The following is a 17,965-nucleotide window of genomic DNA, read 5'->3' on the forward strand; positions in this document are numbered from 1 at the left end:
TGATTGCTGGACCTTGTAGTTCACTGCTGTAGATGAGGATAGATGATTGTTGTACCTTGTGGTTCACTGCTGCAGATGAGGGTACTAGTAGAATCAGGCAAAGCGTAGTCTAGGCAAGCTGGGTCATACACAGGTAGATCAGAATCCAAACGGTACAGAATCAGAAGCAAGTACGGAGGGTCAAACAAGCCGGGTCAAACACGAACGTCACAGAGCAAATATCAGCTGGATCAAACACGAGTGAACTCTAACACGAGCACTGACTGAATGCTGATACAGGTGATTTAAACGTGAGCTGGCCAATCACTGTTGTTTCCCAGACACAGGCTGTGTCAGGTGAGTTGTGCTGGGTCCTAAAGGGATTCTAGTACTGACACTGCTCAATACTGCTCCAAAGGATGTCAGGGGAGGGGGTTGTCCAGTTTTTAGCTTAAGTGACAATGGAGGCACGAAAATAGTCCTGAATATCAATCAGTCCCATGCCTCCTGCCAGCCTGTGATTGATCAGAAGGGCTCTAGAGAATCGTGGACACTTGGAGCACCAGATATATTGTGTAAGAAGGGACTGTAAAGATCTGAGATGGCTGCGAAGTGGGATGGAAAGCCTTCGAAAGATATAGAGTATGTGAGAGAGTAAAAGTATATTGAATGAGGCTAAACGGCCAGACCAGGACAATAACATCTTAGCTATTTTTTTTGTCTATTTAGCTATATTATCTATTAACCACCTGACCACTGGGCACTTAAACCCCCTTCCTAACCAGACCAATTTTCAGCATTCGGTGCTCTCACAATTTAAATGACAATTACTCAGTCATGCAACACTGTGCCCAAATGAATTTTTTGTCCTTTTTTCACACAAATAGAGCTTTCTTTTGGTGGTATTTAATCACCGCTCGTTTTATTTTTTTTATTTTTTGCGCTATAAAAGAAAAAAGACTGAAAATTCTGTAAAAATAAATAAATAAATTCTTTGTTTCTATTAAAATTTATTGGTGAGTATTGGCAGAGTATTGGCGAGTATTGGCAGAGTATTGCAGTGTTGCAGAGCATTGCTCAGTGTTGCAGAGTATTGGCAGAGAATTGCACAGTATTGGCAAAGTATTGGTGAGTATTGGCAGAGTGTTGGCAGAGTATTGACAGAGTACTGGCAGAGTATTGCAGTGTTGTAGAGTATTGGCAGATTATTGCACAGTGTTGGCAGAGTATTGCACAATATTGGCACAGTGTTGGCAGAGTATTGCACAGTATTGGCAGAGTATTGCAGAGTGTTGCACAGTACTGTCACAGAGCAGTGCTGTGGGCACTACACATCCAGCCCACAGCGCTGCTGCCATCTCTCCCCCTCTCTGCTTCTCCCCTCTCACTGTACCGATTGGTACAGAGAGAGGAGGGAGGAACCAGCGTCATGACTTGACACCGGTTTGTTTACATGTGATCACTGTCAGTGGATGTTTACCGTGATCACAGATGTTCCCAAGTGTCCGCCCCAGGATTCTGGGAGGACCACACAGAATAAGCCGACCGCGGCTGTAGAATTGGCTGCTCCATGACCGGGCCATTTTTTGCGCTTCGGCACTGAGTCGCTTTAACTGACAATTGCACAGTCATGTGACGCTGTACCCAAACAAAATCGATTTTTCATTTTAGTGCTATAAACAAAAAAAGTGTCAATTTTGAAAAAAAATATTTTGTATTTTTTTCTATAATAAATAGCCCTAATTTGTTTTTAACCACTTGCCGACCAGCCGCTGCAGTTCTGCAGTACTGCAGCAACATAGCTAGGCTGCGCGAATCGCCATTATGTTACATCAGTAACATAGACGGCCACTAGGGGGCAGATCGCCGCCATTACTAGTAAAAAAAATTATAATAAAAATGCCATAAATCTATCCCCTATTTTGTAGACGGTATAACTTTTGTGCAAACCCATCAATATACGCTTATTGCGATTTTATTTATTTTTTTACCAAAAATATATAGAAGAATACGAATCGGCCTAAACTGAGGAAAAAACATTTTTTTACATATTTTTTGGGGATATTTATTATAGCAAAAAGTAAAAAATAATGCGTTTTTTTCAAAATTGTCTCACCTTTTTTGTTTATAGCACAAAAAATAAAAACTGCAGAGGTGATCAAATACCACCAAAAGAAAGCTCTATTTGTGGGAAAAAAAGGACATCTATTTTGTTTGGGAGCCACGACGCACGACCGCACATTTGTCGGTTAAAGCGACGCAGTGCCGAATCACAAAATGTGCTCTGGTCTTTGGCCAGCCAAATGGTTCGGGGCTTAAGTGGTTAAAAAAGCAATTTTTTTTCTTCAGTTTAGGCCGTTATGTATTAAAAAGAAAAAAAAAATAATAAAAATTGCAATAAGCGATTATTGATTGGTTTGCACAAAAGTTATAACGTCTACAAATTAGGGGATAGATTTATAGCATTTTTATTTTTATTATTTTGTAATAGTAATGGTGGTGATCTGCTATTTTTATCGGGACTGCAACATTATAACGGACACATCGGACACTTTTGAAACACATTTTTGGGACCTTTGACAATCATACAGCGATCAGTGCTATACAAATGCACTGATTACTGTAAAAATGTCACTGGCAGGGAAAGGGTTAACACTAGGGGGCGATCAAGGGGTTAATTGTGTTCCCTAGGTGTGTTTCCAACTGTAGGGGGAGGGGACTGACCTAGAGGAAATGGCAGATTGTGGTTCCTAGCTATTAGGAACTCACGATCTGTCTTTCCTCACAGAACAGGGATGTGTGTGTTTATAAACACATGTCCCTGTTCTGCCTCTCGTGCCCGCGATCGCTCATGGCTGGCGGTCATCGCAACTGCTGGTCATGAGCATTGGCACCTCCGCGATAAAGGGACCAAGTACAGCTATGACGGTTCGTGGGATCGTGCCGACCTGCCGCTGTATAACGATGGCAGCTGGTCAGCAAGTGGTTAAAAGTAGGTAGTTGGCGTCTGCTAGTTTTAAAGGGTCTGCTGTTAACTGCAATCTCAAATATGGTATACTATATTTGCTCCACGAGTAATTTTGTAAAATTTACTTTATAAAAGGAATTCTTACTGAAGTAATTAAGGCTGCTATGTACATGGGGCAAGGATGTGGCAGCTGAATAAAGGAATAAGATAATGTCATCATAAAATTGGTTTATATCATGGGACCTGTCTTGGAAGGGGAAGCCTACTATATTGGGATGTGATCTGATCTTTTCAACCAAAGGTTCTATAAGGAGGTTGAAAATTGAGGGTGGGCACCCCTGTCTCTGGCCATTGGATATGGCAAAGGGAAGTGAAATCATTTTCGATGTGTACACCTGGGCACAAGGAGATGAGTACAGAGCTAGAATGTCAGATAGGATGGGACCTGTGAAACCAAATTATTGGAGAGTGTGTCATGTAACCCCAATGTATCCTGTCAAATGTCTTCTCTGCATCCAAAGATAGGAGCAGAGAAGGCATCCGACAGGATTTAGAATATTGTATGAGATTTATGACTCTTCTCGTGTCATCAGATGCTTGTCTGCCTGTGGAAAAACCTATTTGGTCAGGTCTGGTAGGATGGGGAGGAGCCTATGAGCTAAAATCGTATCGTAGAGTTTGACATCCGTATTCAGTAATGGGATGGGCCTGAAATTTGAAGGGGTGTTGGGTTCTGTCAGAAACCATGAATCAGACCGAGACAGAAGAACAATTAAATCACACTTGTTTATTAAATAAAAGTAAAAAGGTAAATAGAGTAAGCGTAGTCAAAGCATAGCCAGAGTCCAGTAACTGGATCAAGTAGTCAGCCAGGCCAGAGTTCAATAACCAGATCAGGTAATCAACCAATCCAGAAGTCAGGGATCCAAGTGGAGCAACAGCAAGCAGGATAAGGAGCCAGAAGGGATGTCAGCAATCCAGTCTTTAACCAGAACTGCAGGAGATGGTTTCTTGAGATGTGACCAAGGTGAAGGCAGAGATGAAGTGAGCTGGACAGCTTTAAGTAGTCAGGTCAGACGAGCAGGATCAGGAACAGCTGGTAACTGTGGAGAGAGATGAGAGCAGGCAGTTAGCTGACAGCTGAGCAGCCAGCCCAGAGAAGGAAGGGCTAAGCCAGCCCTGATAGGTTTCTTCCTCGGTTTGGGAATGGTGACCACATATGCCTTTAGCATTTCAGGAGGGAACGAGGTAGAGGACATTGCATCTAAGTAGACCGATCTTAAAGTGGTTGTAAACCCTTACAAACCACTTTGACCTACAGGTAAGCCTAGATTAAGGCTTACCTGTAGGTCCAAGAAATATCTCCTAAACCTATATGGTTTAGGAGATATTTGCCCGAAAACAGGCACCGCTGTCTACGGCGCATGCGCCGTAAACAGCAGCGCGCAGGCGCACTGAGCACGTCATGCTCAACGACGGAGCTGTTGCGCGTGTCGGCTCCCGTGCGCATGCGCGGGAGTGATGTCATCGCGGCTTCGCCGAATGACAGCGGCGGAGCTGTGAGACCCCACCGAGAAGATGGATACGGCGGACTACAGGGGACAGTGGCGACTTCGCTGGCAATGCATAGTAGTCCATTATGCTTTGCCTTTGCAGGGAATGAAAGAGGAAGTAAACTCATCAGGGTTTACTTCCTCTTTAATGTAGGGGTGAGTGTGTTTTGGAAGACTTTGTAGTAGTCATTTGTCAGGCCATCAGGACCTGGTGATTTGCCAGAAGGTAAAGTTTTAATCGCTTTTATGATCTCAGGTTCAGTGATGGGGCATTGAGAGACTTCAATTGTGTTTGTGAGAGAGAAGGGAGGTTGAGGCCTGTTAAAGTAGGTTGTGGGGTGTTGGGGCCTTCTCTAAGGTTGTACAATAGTAGTATTCAGCAAAGGAGTTTGCAATGCCTTGTGGGTTGAGAATTTTTTTGTTATTTAAAGGATGAAGTAGGTAAGGGAATTTTGTTTGGGTTCTCTGGTCTTTAAGCCTCTGAGCAAGAAACTTGCCGGTTCAGTTTCCAGAGGAGTAGTGTGTCAATTTGAGTGAGTTAACCAGTTAAAGACCGGCTCACGCACATATACGTCGGCATAATGGCACGGCCGGGCAAAGTGACGTATATTTAGGAGCGCGCGCCCCTGCCACAAGCTCCATAACCGCGGGACCCGGATGTCTGGACCGGAATCCCGAACCACGTGACATCCGCATCTTAAGTACCCTCTCCCAGAAAGCACAGCAAGAGTGACACTCCCACTGGGCGGGCTCCGAGAGAAAGTAACCTTAAAGCACCGAACCAGACTGTGGTTCCATGCCTGCCAGAAGAGACAGTGCCCCCTATGCCCAGGCTGAACACCCTATAGTCCAGTCAGACTGATGCTGAGGTTAAAATTTTGAATAAATATACCCAAACCAAACTGCAGTTCAGATGCAACATTAAATTTCATAAACACATATTTGAAAGGAATTGGGTGCGTAGAGATTAACAACAGTGTAAGGCTTGTTATTGAGTTCTCCTATCAGGATTATGTATCTTCCTTCTGGGTCTGTCAGGACTTCCTCTAAGGTTAAGGCTACAGTATCTCTGATGACAATAAGCACACCTTTTTGTTTTGTGGGTGCTGAGGCCATAAAAACATCAGGGATTTTTTTGTGGCGAAAGGAGGGAGTATTGAAGGAAGAAAATTGTGTCTGTATGCAAAGGACATCAGTGTGGAGGTTGATGGCTTCTTTACAGACTGAGGCTCTCTTAACAGGATGGTTCAGTGGGTAGTCATCTTCCAGTAGAGTGACAGTTCAACTCAGGTAGGTCAGACCGGTGAATGTTAGAAAAAGATTTAAAAAAAAAAAGTAAAGGGGGAAAAAAGAAAGGCTCAAACATTGTTTACATAGCCAACATGGTAAGTTTTTAAAGAATTTTATTAAGGTCTTCTCCCTCTTCTGGCGACATCCTGCCCTGTTCTTCTCCCTCTGTCTGTCCTTCTCCCCTCTCCGGCTCTACTCCCTCTGCCGGTCCTTCTCCCTCTCTGGTCATTCTCCTCTCTCCGGCTCTATTCCCTCTGCCGGTCATTCTCCTCTCTCCGCCTCTACTCCCTCTGCCGGTCCTTCTCCCTCTGCCGGTCCTTCTCCCTCTGCCGGTCCTTCTCCCTCTGCCGGTCCTTCTCCCTCTCTGGTCCTTCTCCCCCTCTGGTCCTTCTCCCCCTCTGGTCCTTCTCCCCCTCTGGTCCTTCTCCCCCTCTGGTCATTCTCCCTCTCTGGTCCTTCTCCCTCTCTGGTCCTTCTCCCTCTCTGGTCCTTCTCCCTCTCTGGTCATTCTCCCTCTCTGGTCATTCTCCCTCTCTGGTCATTCTCCTCTCTGTGCAAAGAGGAGAATGACCAGAGAGGGAGAAGGGCCAGCAGAGGGAGAAAATATCCTGACCTGTCGGGTTGAGTGCTCAGATAAGGGTCTGGTATGGATTTTGGAGGGAACCCTACACCATTTTTTTGGCGGGGGGATTCCCCTTAAAATCCATACCAGGCTGAAGGGTCTGGTATCATCCTGAGGGGGACCCCACGCCAATTTGTTTTCATTTTGGCGGGGTTCCCCTTCAAGATCCTCCGCACCCAATTCGCTCCGCAAGTTGGATCATCAGGCTATGACTACCTGGTGCGACTTCTGGCTGGGAAGCCTTATTTCCCCTCCTTACCATGGACGGCCCATTGCCCATGATGATTCAAATCGCTTTTGTCAGACATCTGCATCCAGAGACCCTGTGCGCTTTACAGAGTGGTTATTGTTTGCACCTTTATCCCTATAACCGGCCACCGGACTTCCAAACATTTTTACATTGCCTTACCTGTCTGCCAGAGAGTACTCCTCACATACTATCTCTATATAAACGTGTTCGCCAGACAACTACACAATTTCATGCAATCCTCCGCTACATAAAACAATATTATGGCTTCTTTCTATCTATACCCAAATATCTCACCAGATGCCCTCTACGTAAGTACTCCACACAACGCTGACACCAATTACACACTCAAAGCATACAGTTACCTATACCAAACACTTTAGGTTGTATTGAGTAGGATCTATAGAGCTTCGCCTATAAGCAAATAATTTAACTGCGTTAATAAGCAGAAATACAGCTCTTTCCTATAATCCAGGAAAGCACGCTTGTATAAAACCAAGTAAGACAGACACAGAGGCTGGTATCATGTTAGGAGGTCAGTATAGAGTACTAGTGACCTAGGATGGTCCCGTTTATTTATAGGGCTGAATAGGGATAACAAATAGAGGTGGTGGCTTCACAATTAGCCAAACAGACACTTCTATCCATTCAAAAAGGATCAATCAGACACTTGTATCCATTCAAATAGATATCAGGTAGTGACGTATGTAATAGTTCATGTTCAGAGCAATGTAAGCAGTTTCCCGCTGACTGTGCACAGAATGTGCATGCAGGTATCCAATACAATGCGCCTCGCATTGTGCCGGGTGTAAACACTGCAAATATTACTCTGATCAGGACGTGTGCATATTCCCACCTTTTACTATTGGTGCAAACTGTAATCCAAGAGGCTTAACGAGCCATGCTTTGTATGATTATACTATTGTTGCCACGTGTGCTGGTCTGTTTGCCAGGAGTGTGGATGCAGTCACCAGGAGGTGGCAAAAGTGAAAATTCCTTAAATGATGAACAGATCTCCCTGTCAATGGGAAGGTTTCTGCAACCAGCGGTCTTTCACTGATGTCTATATGTGTGGACACGCTTGTATTGCAGCAAAACTGACACTGGGGGACATCTGACAATATATTTTACAAAAATTTCCACAACAAGAGGACAGAAAGTGCAAGGAAAGGACAGAATACAGGGAGAGGAGAGAGTACAGAGAGATGGAAAGGAGAAGTGAGAGGGGGGAAGGGAGAAGTGAGAGGGGGGAAGGGAGAAGTGAGAGGGGGGAAGGGAGAGGTGAGAGGGGGAAGGGAGAGGTGAGGGGGGGAAGGGAGAGGTGAGGGGGGGGAGGGAGAGGTGAGAGGGGGGAAGGGAGAAGTGAGAGGGGGGAAGGGAGAGGTGAGAGGGGGAAGGGAGAGGTGAGGGGGGGAAGGGAGAGGTGAGGGGGGGGAGGGAGAGGTGAGGGGGGGGAAGGGAGAGGTGAGGGGGGGGAAGGGAGAGGTGAGAGGGGGAAGGGAGAGGAGAGAGGAGGAAGGGAGAGGTGAGAGGGGGGAAGGGAGAGGTGAGAGGGGGAAGGGAGAGGAGAGAGAGGGGGAAGGGAAAGGGGAGAGAGGGGGAAGGGAGAGGAGAGAGGAAGGTGGAAGTTTAAGGGGGAAGGGAGAGGTGATAGAAGGAAGTGCGAGGTGAGAGAGGAAGGGAGGAGAGGTGAGAGGGGGAAGGGAGAGGTGAGAGGGAGAGTTGAGAGGGTATCTGCTGTGGAGACCGATGGAGACCGACTCTGAGCACACACAGAACAGGCAGCTACGAAGGCAGTAACATCGGCCCATAGACTAGGCCACCAGAATTGTTGGGAGATGGCCCAAATGAGTTGATTCTTCCCAGGACGGCCAGCTGCCTTGGGAGAATGGTAAGTCTGGAGCACGGCAGTACGGAGACTCTCTGGGACAAAGCAGCGGTCACAAGATTTCTCGGGAGGAGCATGGACCTGAGCAGCAAGAATTTTGTCACCCAAAGGAGAAGTAAGACTGGTGTGAACCGTAGCCAAGATATGATCAGGAGGAATCACAGGAACCGGAACCGACTCTGACTTGGAAGTGGAGGAAAATTGCAGTGACAAGGCATCAGCCCTTACATTCTTAGTACCGGGTAAGAATGAGACAATGTAATTAAAACTCGACAAGAAAAGAGCCCATAGCACCCTTCTGGGAGAGAGTCGCTTAGCCTCAGACAAGAGTGTGAGATTATTATGGTCAGTAAGAATAAGAACCGGCACAGTGGTACCTTCAAGGAGATGTCTCCATTCTTTCAGGGCTAAAATGATCGCCAACAGCTCTCTGTCACCAATCTCATAATTGCACTCAGCAGGTGACAATTTCTTGGAAAAGTAACCACACGGATGCATAGCGCTCTCAGAGTTAGGATGTTGAGACAGAAGGGCGCCAACTCCAGTCTCAAAAGGATCAACTTCTAGGATAAAAGGCAACGTAGGATCAGGATGTGCCAACACAGGAGCAGAAACAAAGGCAGCCTTGAGAGTCTCAAAGGCTTTAATGGACTCCGGAGACCAACTCTGTGGATTACCGTCCTTTCTGGTCATATCAGTCAGGGGCTTGACTAGAGACGAGAAGTTACTAATAAACTTATGATAGTAGTTGGCAAAGCCCAGGAAACGCTGCAGAGGACGTAACCCCACGGTTCGAAGCTACTGTAGGACTGCCGAAAGTTTCTCTGGGTCCATTGAAAAACCAGCAGTGGAAATGACATAGCCCAGGAATGTAACCTGTTCACAATGGAACTCGCACTTCTCCAGTTTACAATAGAGATTGTTCTCTCTTAGTTTCTGAAGCACACGTCAGACATCTGTGTGGTGGCTCTCCAGGGACTTGGAAAATATGAGGATGTCATCTAGATTAACCACCACACATAACTGCAACAAATCTCAGAGGACATTGTTAATAAATTCCTGGAAAACTGTTGGGGCATTACAAAAGGCCAAAAGGCATTACCAGGTACTCATAATGGCCTGTTCTGGTATTAAACACAGTTTTCCACTCGTCGCCCTCCTTAATGCGCATGAGATTGTATGCCCCTCTCAAGTCAAGCTTCGTGAAAGCCATTGCTCCCTTGAGGCGGTCAACTAACTGTAATCAGTGGAATTGGGTAGGAATTCTTAATCGTGACACGATTGAGACCCCTATAATCTATACAAGGTCTCAGTTCACTGCTCTTCTTCACAAAGAAGAAACCAGCACCAGCAGGAGACGAGGATTTGCGGATGAAACCTTGAGAAAGTGCATCTGCAACATACTCCTCCATGGCCTTATCCTCCAAGACTGACAAGGGGTAAACCACCACGAGGAGGTATGGCACCAGGTTGAAGGTCAATTGCGCAATCATAAGACCAGTGTGGAGGCAAACTACCGGCTTGACCTTTGTCAAAGACATCGCTAAAATTATCTCATCGCTAATTATCTCATGGTGAAGAGCCCCTACGGCCATGGACAACGGAACCGTTTCATGAGTCACATGGGCACGCTGTAGAGGTCTCCCATCAAGAGCCTCAGTGGCAAGTAGAGTGTCACGCAGCTGCAGCGGAATCGAGTGCTGCGAAACAAATGCAGAATCCATGAACAGGCCTGCAGCCCCAGAGTTGATTAGAGCCTGTATCTTGATGAACGACTCAGCCCAAGAAAGGGTGACTGAAACCAGGGGCTTATCCTTCTGGATAACTGGGGAAGAAACAAGGCCACCTAAGCTCTGTCCATGACAGGACGTCAAGGTTCGAGCGTTCCCTGGATGGGTAGGACAAGACTTCAAAAAGTGACCTGCCTGGCCCCAATAAAGGCACAATCCCTCCCTCCTCCTAAAGGCTCTCTCATCCACAGAGAGACGCATGAAGCCCAAGTGCATGGGTTCATCTTCACTGACCAACTCAATACCAGGAGGCATGGGAGGTGAGGGAGGCATGGGTGGGACTGCAAAGCTCGGAGGCAAATGACCAGGAGGCTTCCGCAAGCGCTACTTAAAAGAAAGTCTTTCTCTGAGTCTGGAGTCAATGAGGATGGCAAACAAGATCAAGCTCTCCAGCTCAGTGGGTATATCTCGGGCTGCTATCTCATCCTTGATGGAATCCGAGAGACCATGAGAAAAAGCAGCCGCAAGGGCCTCATTGTTCCAAGCAACCTCTGCTGCCAGAGTACAGAATTCAATGGCGTAGTCAGCAACAGTTCTTGTACTCTGTTTGATGGACATGAGGCACTTGGCAGCAGAAGTGGAGCATGCGGGAACATCAAATACCCTTTTAAAGGAGGCCACAAACTAAGGGTAACTCAAGACGACAGGTTTTTGTGTCTCCCATAGAGGGTTAGCTTAGGCCAAGGCTCTCTCAAAAAGCAATGATATCATGAAACCTACTTTGCTTCTGTCCGTGGGAAACGCCTGGGGCAGCATCTCAAAATAAATCTCAACCTGATTGAGAAACCCTCTGCATTGAACTGGATCGCCCCCAAATCGCTGGGGAAGCGGAGCGGAACCGGACATACCTCTTATAGAGGTAGTACTCGAGGTGGGTGCCTGCACAGAGACTGGCGCAGCAGCAGGGACGGCCTGCGACTCAGGTTGTATCAGAGTAGCCACAGTGGGGGATTAAAGGTAAGCCGTGTGACTCAGGAGCGTTTGTAACGCCATGGCAAACTGATCCATGCGGTGATTCTGCTCACCCAATCTGGAAAAAATATTAAGTGGATTGACTGTATATTCTGAATTCATGGCCTTCACCTACTGTCAGAAACCATGAATCAGACCGAGACAGCAGTACAATTAAATCACACTTGTTTATTAATAAAAAATAAAAGGTAGTCAAAGCATAGCCAGAGTCCAGTAACCATATCGAGTAGTCAGCCAGTCCAGAATTCAATAACCAGATCAGGTTATCAGTCAGGCCAGAAGTCAGGGATCCAAGTGGAGCAACAGCAAGCAGGATAAGGAGCCAGAAGGGATGTCAGCAAGCCAGTCTTTAAACAGAACCGCAGGAGATGGTTTCTTGTGATGTGACCAAGGCGAAGGCAGAGATGAAGTGAGCTGGACAGCTTTAAGTAGGCAGGTCAGACGAGCATGATCAGGAACAGCTGGGTAACTGTGGAGAGAGATGAGAGCTAGCAATTAGCCGACAGCTGAGCAGCCAGCCCAGAGAAGGAAGGGCTAAGCCAGTTCTCCCCGTTCTGCCTAGTGACAGTGTCACTAATCATAGATCCCTGTGATCGGGAGTGGTGATCAGTGATGTGTCACAGCTAGCCCATCCCCACTACAGTTAGAAACACCCCCTAGGACACACTTAACCCCTACAGCACCACCAAGTGTTAACCCCTTCACTGCCAGTCACATTTACACAGTAATCGGTAAAAAAAAAATTTTTAACCAAAAATATGTAGAAGAATACATATCGCCTAAACTGAGGGGAAAAAAAAAATAAATTATATATATATATATTTTTTGGGGGTATTTATTATAGCAAAAAGTAAAAAATAATGTGTTATTTTTTCGAAATTGTTGCTATTTTTTGCGCAAAAAATAAAAACCGTAGAGGGGATCAAATACCACCAAAAGAAAGCTCTATTTGTGGGGGAAAAAATACATTAGTTTTGTTTGGGAGCCACATCAAACGTCCGCGCAATTGTCAGTTAAAGTGACACAGTGCCGAATCGCAAAAAGTGCTCTGGTCTTTGGCCAGCAAAATCCTCCGGGGCTGAAGTGGTTTAGGATCAGAAAGAGAAAATAAAAGCTGAGAGCTGATGTGACTTTACTCTGATATCATCCATTCTGGACATTCTCTTCATATCAGGATCCGTGTATTACCTGAGAGGGGGAGGGGCTCCCACACACCATTTTCTTATCTTCATCTCTCTATAGATACTTCCCAGCCTCCTTCATCCCTTCATAAAAGAATAAAATGAGAGTGTTAGAGGAGGAAATGTTGCTGTGATGATGGAAGGGGGGAAGGGTTCATACTGAGCTCTGTAAGAAATGATGGAAAAGTGAGGGGCTGAGAACACACATCCGGCTCACTGACACAATGGATAGACAGTGGGATATGGGGTATTTATTTTTCTGTGAAGATGAAATCTTGTGGAAGATTGTTGGACCTGACTAAGATTATTAGTGCTGAATCTGATTTTCCCCATCCCCCATCTGTAATGATAAAACTTGGGATGAGGAATAAATTCTTCATTATCTGGGAAATCTGTGACTGGCACAGGAAATCTCAATCATCTCTCTCATTATTAGGGATGGGAGAATGGTTCGGCCCGAGCATAAGTTTGGGCCGAAATTTGGTTGTTCGTATGTTCGACGAACAGGGAACAATATGCGGTGTTCAGTGAACACCAAATAATATGCAGTATTCGTGGCAAATTTGAAAGCCGCGGAACCCCGTTAAAGCCTATGGGACACGAACATGAAAAACCAAAAGTGCTAATTTTAAAGGTTAATATACAAGTTATTGTCGTAAAAAGTGTTTGGGGACCTGGGTCCTGCCCCAGGGGACATGTATCAGTGCAAAAAAAAAGTTTTAAAAACTGCAGTTTTTTCGGGAGCAGTGATTTTTTTTTTTTTAATGCTTAAAGTGAAACAATAAAACTTCCTTTAAATATTGTACCTGGGGAGTGTCTATAGTATGCCTGTAAAGTGGCACATTTGTCCCGTGTTTAGAACAATACCACAGCAAAATCACATTTCTAAAAGAAAAATAGTAAGTTAAAAGTGATTTTTTTTTTTGGTGCGGGGTTCCCCTTAATATTCATACCAGACCCAAAGGGCCTGGTAATGGACTGGGAGAAACCCATGATGTTTTTTTCAATGAATTTTATCTATATTGCCGAGACAACTATTCAGTACAGTGGCGATCAGTTTTTAATTACTTTTTTCCTTTAGAAATGTAATTTTGCTGTGGTATTGTTCTAAAAGCACCACTTTACAGGCACACTATAGACACCCCAGGTACAATATTTAAAGGAATATTTCACTTTTATTGTTTCACTTTTAAAACTTTTTTTTTGCATTGATACATGTCCCCTGGGGCAGGACCCACGTCCCCAAACACTTTTTATGACAATAACTTACATATAAGCTTTTAAAATTGGCACTTTTGATTTTTCATGTTCATGTTCCATAGACTTTAATGGTGTTTGTGTGTTCGTATAAATTTTTTGCCTGCTCGCATGTTCTGGTGCCAACTGAACCGGTGGTGTTCGGCTCATCCTTACTCATTATCTTTATGAGTACAGAGACCTCCAATGGGTTCTACAGAAATTGTATAGAATGTTTCTCACCCGTCCTTCCATTTTCATTACAGTGCAGCCCGGGTGTCAGAAGACCTCCCAACAATGTCCTACTTTCACCATTTCATCCCCATCCAATGTTGTCTACATTTTAACATTTACATTCTAAAGGCCTGTACACACAAAATTAAAGTCAGATGAAAAAATTAGTACTACTAGGGCTGCAACTAACGATTATTTTCATAATCGATTAGTTGGCCGATTATTGTTTCAATTAATCGGCTAATAACCTTTTAAAAAAAAATTGACGTTCGTTTTCAACCACAGTGATGGGATAATTTGGAAATAATAGAAAACTTCTTAGTCAAAGGAATTTTCAGACAGTGTATGTGGTTTTCGTTCAGAAATTACATTCATTTTAAAAACAGAATGTTAAAAACAAGTGAAAATTTCAAACAAAATTCTTTCAGCGAACATACAAAGATTTTTCGTCTGAATATTCTCATCTGAAAATTGATCCATGTGGCCAGCATAAGGCTTGGTACACACCATTGCAGATTTTGCTTTTGATCTGTTTCTGCACTGCTTTTTGCTGTGCGTTTTTTGCACAAGTGATTTTACTGAAATTAGCATTTTTTTTTTTTTTTTTTTTTTTTTAAAACACAAATTGCTGCAAAAATGCATTGCATTCTTTTCTTCAGCTTCTCCATTGAAATATATGGAACTAATAAAGCACCATTTTGCGTTAAAAGTCCCTGACCCTTTCAGATGTGAACATGCCCCATAGGAAACCATGCAAATGAACTGTAGTGCATTTCTGCAAAAAGCACCAATAAAACACATGGATGTGAACCAGGTCTAAGACGTTTAGTAACATAATGGGGTTAAAAAAACTAATATGAGCCCTTTATAGCAGAAAAAAAAGCAGATAATCCGACTGTAAGGGCTTCATTTTTTACTGTAGAATTGTGAAAGTAATATTTGCAGTAGTGATTATTTGCTCTTTTTATACTATAAAGGGCTCATTTTAGTTTTTTAAACCCCATAATGCTACTGGCCAATTATTCGATTATGAAAATAGTAATCGATTAATTTCATTATCGATTAGTTGACGATTAATCGATTAGTTGTTTCAGCCCTAAGTATGACTGCCGATTTTTCGGATCATTAGTACGGTACTTTCAACAGACGATTTCTCTTTTTTGTCAGACAAAAGCTGGTTGTGCAGACTATATAATTTTTGTTGGATGTGAACTCAATGTCCAATTTTCGTTTCATTAGTACAGTTTTCATACGAAAAAGATTGTAAGAGCAAGACTACGCATGCTCAAAAACGAAAGAATACATACAAAACTATTCAACACATTACGTCCCTTCTGATGTTGTATTCTGTGGTCTGAAAATTTCTGTATTGTGAGTAACCTCTTTGCTTTCGACATTAGACTCGCATGCCACAAAAAATGGACATTCGGTCGTCCGAAAATCTAAACGTGTGTACGAGGCTTAAGACTTAGTATGTGTGTTACTTCCAATATAACAGATCTTACCTTCTATCCACAGAGAAGCCGGCATTCCGGAGGACCTCACAATGTCGTCTCACTTCTGACTCTGACATCTTCTCATCATCATCCAATGTTATCTGCAGATAGGTCAGAGTTCGGTTTGTGGAGATAACGGAGCAAAGATCATCACAGCACCATAATGTCCCTTTACAGTCCATAATCCTGGAGGGAGAAGCAGAAAAGGGGTGAAATGTTTTTCCAGGGAGGGGCAGAAGTAGACACATCCAATGAATATTCAGTGGGCGGGGTCTTAGAAAATGAAATGCTCTTCCAGGGAGGGGCAAGAGTAGACACATCCAATGAATAATCAGTGGGCGGGGTCTTAGAGAATGAAATGTTGGGACATTAGGATGGAATGTTGGTTGGACCTCTCCTGTGAAATGGAGGTAAGTTGTCACCCACCTGAAAAGTCTTAGTGTGGAGTTACACTGTTGCGGGTACATTGCAGCGTACGTGGTAATGCACACATTGGAGGTGTGAATGGCTCCATATCGATTACCTTTCACACTAACCTGCGGCACATCGATGGGAACCGACCATATAGGAAATAATGGGACTTCTACTTCACATGCGACTCCGTGCAGCAAAATCCATGAGGATCGCTAAACACACTGAGAAGCAATGATAATATGATCAACCTATCATTAGACAGTCAGCCCTTGGGCGGAGCCAGGTGATGTCATTTCCTGCCTGGAACTGAAACAGGAAGTGGTGCTGGTGAGTGATGTTATCTACTGCCCAATTAGTTTGTGGATATGCTGATATATTATTGGTTGTCAGTGCATTTATTGTAAATAAAGAGACAATTGTTTTGAAGGACATACTTCACTATTGGTTACATTTTTGTTTTATTTGGAGTTCTATATCCAGCCAATCAGGAGGGACCAGATCCCTTAAAGGGACCCCACACCTGTGACAGCTGATCTTGTTGGAAGTACCTCAGGCCCATTGAGCCGCCCAGAGGGGGGACAAGCACATGAAACCTATATTGTATATGGGGCCTAGGGATGAGCCGAACACCCTCCCGGTTCGGTTCGCACCAGAACTTTCGAACGGGCCGAAAATTTGGGCGAACTTTAGAACCCCATTGAAGTCTATGAGACTCGAACGTTCGAAATCAAAAGTGCTAATTTTAATGGCTAATAAGCAAGATATTGTCCTAAAAATGTTCTTCCAAGCTATCAGCAGGATCATTGAGGAGGAAGAGGATAGTCAGTCAACATAACAGGACAGTCACTCAGCATTAGGGATGAGCTTTGAGTTCGAGTGGAACTCATGTTCCGCTCGAACATGGCCTGTTCAGCGAACAGTGAACAATTTGGGCTGTTCACGGCAAATTCGAAAAGCCGGAACACCTTGTACAAGTCTATGGGAAAAATCTAAAGTGTTAATTTTAAATTTTAAAGACTAATATGCAAGTTACTGTCCTAAAACGTGTTTGAGGACCTGGGTCCTGCCCCAGGGGACATGGATCAATGCAATTTTTTTATTTTTTTTTAAACGGCAGTTTTTTCAGGAGCAGTGATTTTAATAATGATTAAAGTGAAACAATAAAAGTGTAATATCCCTTTAAATTTCATACCTGGGGATTGTGTATAGTATGCCTTTGAAGGGGCGCATGTTTCCCGTGCTTAGAACTGTCCCTGCACAAAGTGTCATTTCTGCAGAAAGTATTACGGGAGCCGACAATTCATTCATTGATAATAAAAAAAAAGCATGGGGTTCCCGGTGCCGGTGGTTGTTGGGGTCTGCGGACGGGGGGCTTATCAGAATCTGGAAGCCCCCTTTAACAAGGGAACTCCCAGATCCCAGCCTCCCCCCGTTTGAAATGGTAAGGGGGTACAAAAGTACCCCTACCATTTCACAAAGAAAGTGTAAAAAAATAGTTAAATAAGACAAACACACTTTTGAAAAATTCCTTTATTAAAAATAAATAAAAACATTCCAGCAGTGGTAACCCACTCTTGCTATCCAACGACGGATGATCATCTCTCCGGGGTCCAGCGATGACTGATCTGATCCAGCGACAGGTGATTTTCAGTCCATCGCAGTCCATCCATGCATCCATCTTCTGTCTCCACTGAGGAGACACTGCGGGGATCCCGGCGCCTAACGTTTCTTATATTAGGAGGATGGGGCCACCCGTCACCTGACCCCGCCCCCTCTGATGCTAGTGAGGGAAGCCAGGGCTTCCCCAATGATGTATGGGTGACCCCACCCCCCTCTGATGTAACAGAAACCTGCTGGAATCTTTTTTTTATTTTTTTATTTTTAATAAAGGAATTTTTCAAAAATGTGTTTGTCTTATTTAACTATTTTTTTACACATTCTTTGTGAAATGGTAGGGATACTTTTGTACCCCCTTACCATTTCAAACGGGGGGGGGCTGGGATCTGGGGGTCCCCTTGTTAAAGGGGGCTTCAAGATTCTGATAAGCCCCCCAGAGTCACAGACCCCCAAAGCATCCTCCCAATGTTGAGGGCAT

At 44.4% G+C, this 17,965-nt stretch overlaps 1 protein-coding gene across 1 annotated transcript in view; it reads right to left on the reverse strand.

Annotated features, from left to right (window-relative positions):
• Window positions 1-3,714: 3,714 nt before the first annotated feature.
• LOC143963515 (NACHT, LRR and PYD domains-containing protein 3-like) overlaps window positions 3,715-17,965 on the reverse strand; it is a 182,835-nt gene continuing 168,584 nt past the window's right edge. The window contains exons 15-17 of the mRNA XM_077473171.1: window positions 15,466-15,642; window positions 12,498-12,574; window positions 3,715-4,050 (exon numbers count right to left, since the gene is read on the reverse strand). Of these exons, the coding sequence (XP_077329297.1) occupies window positions 12,538-12,574; window positions 15,466-15,642 (214 nt within the window). The 3' untranslated portion in view covers window positions 3,715-4,050; window positions 12,498-12,537. The remainder of the gene's footprint in view (window positions 4,051-12,497; window positions 12,575-15,465; window positions 15,643-17,965) is intronic.

The sequence above is a fragment of the Lithobates pipiens genome, unplaced genomic scaffold (assembly GCF_037356315.1).
Source record: "Lithobates pipiens isolate NorthernLeopardFrog02 unplaced genomic scaffold, aLitPip1_a1.2 Scaffold_8, whole genome shotgun sequence".
Taxonomy (NCBI): domain Eukaryota; kingdom Metazoa; phylum Chordata; class Amphibia; order Anura; family Ranidae; genus Lithobates; species Lithobates pipiens.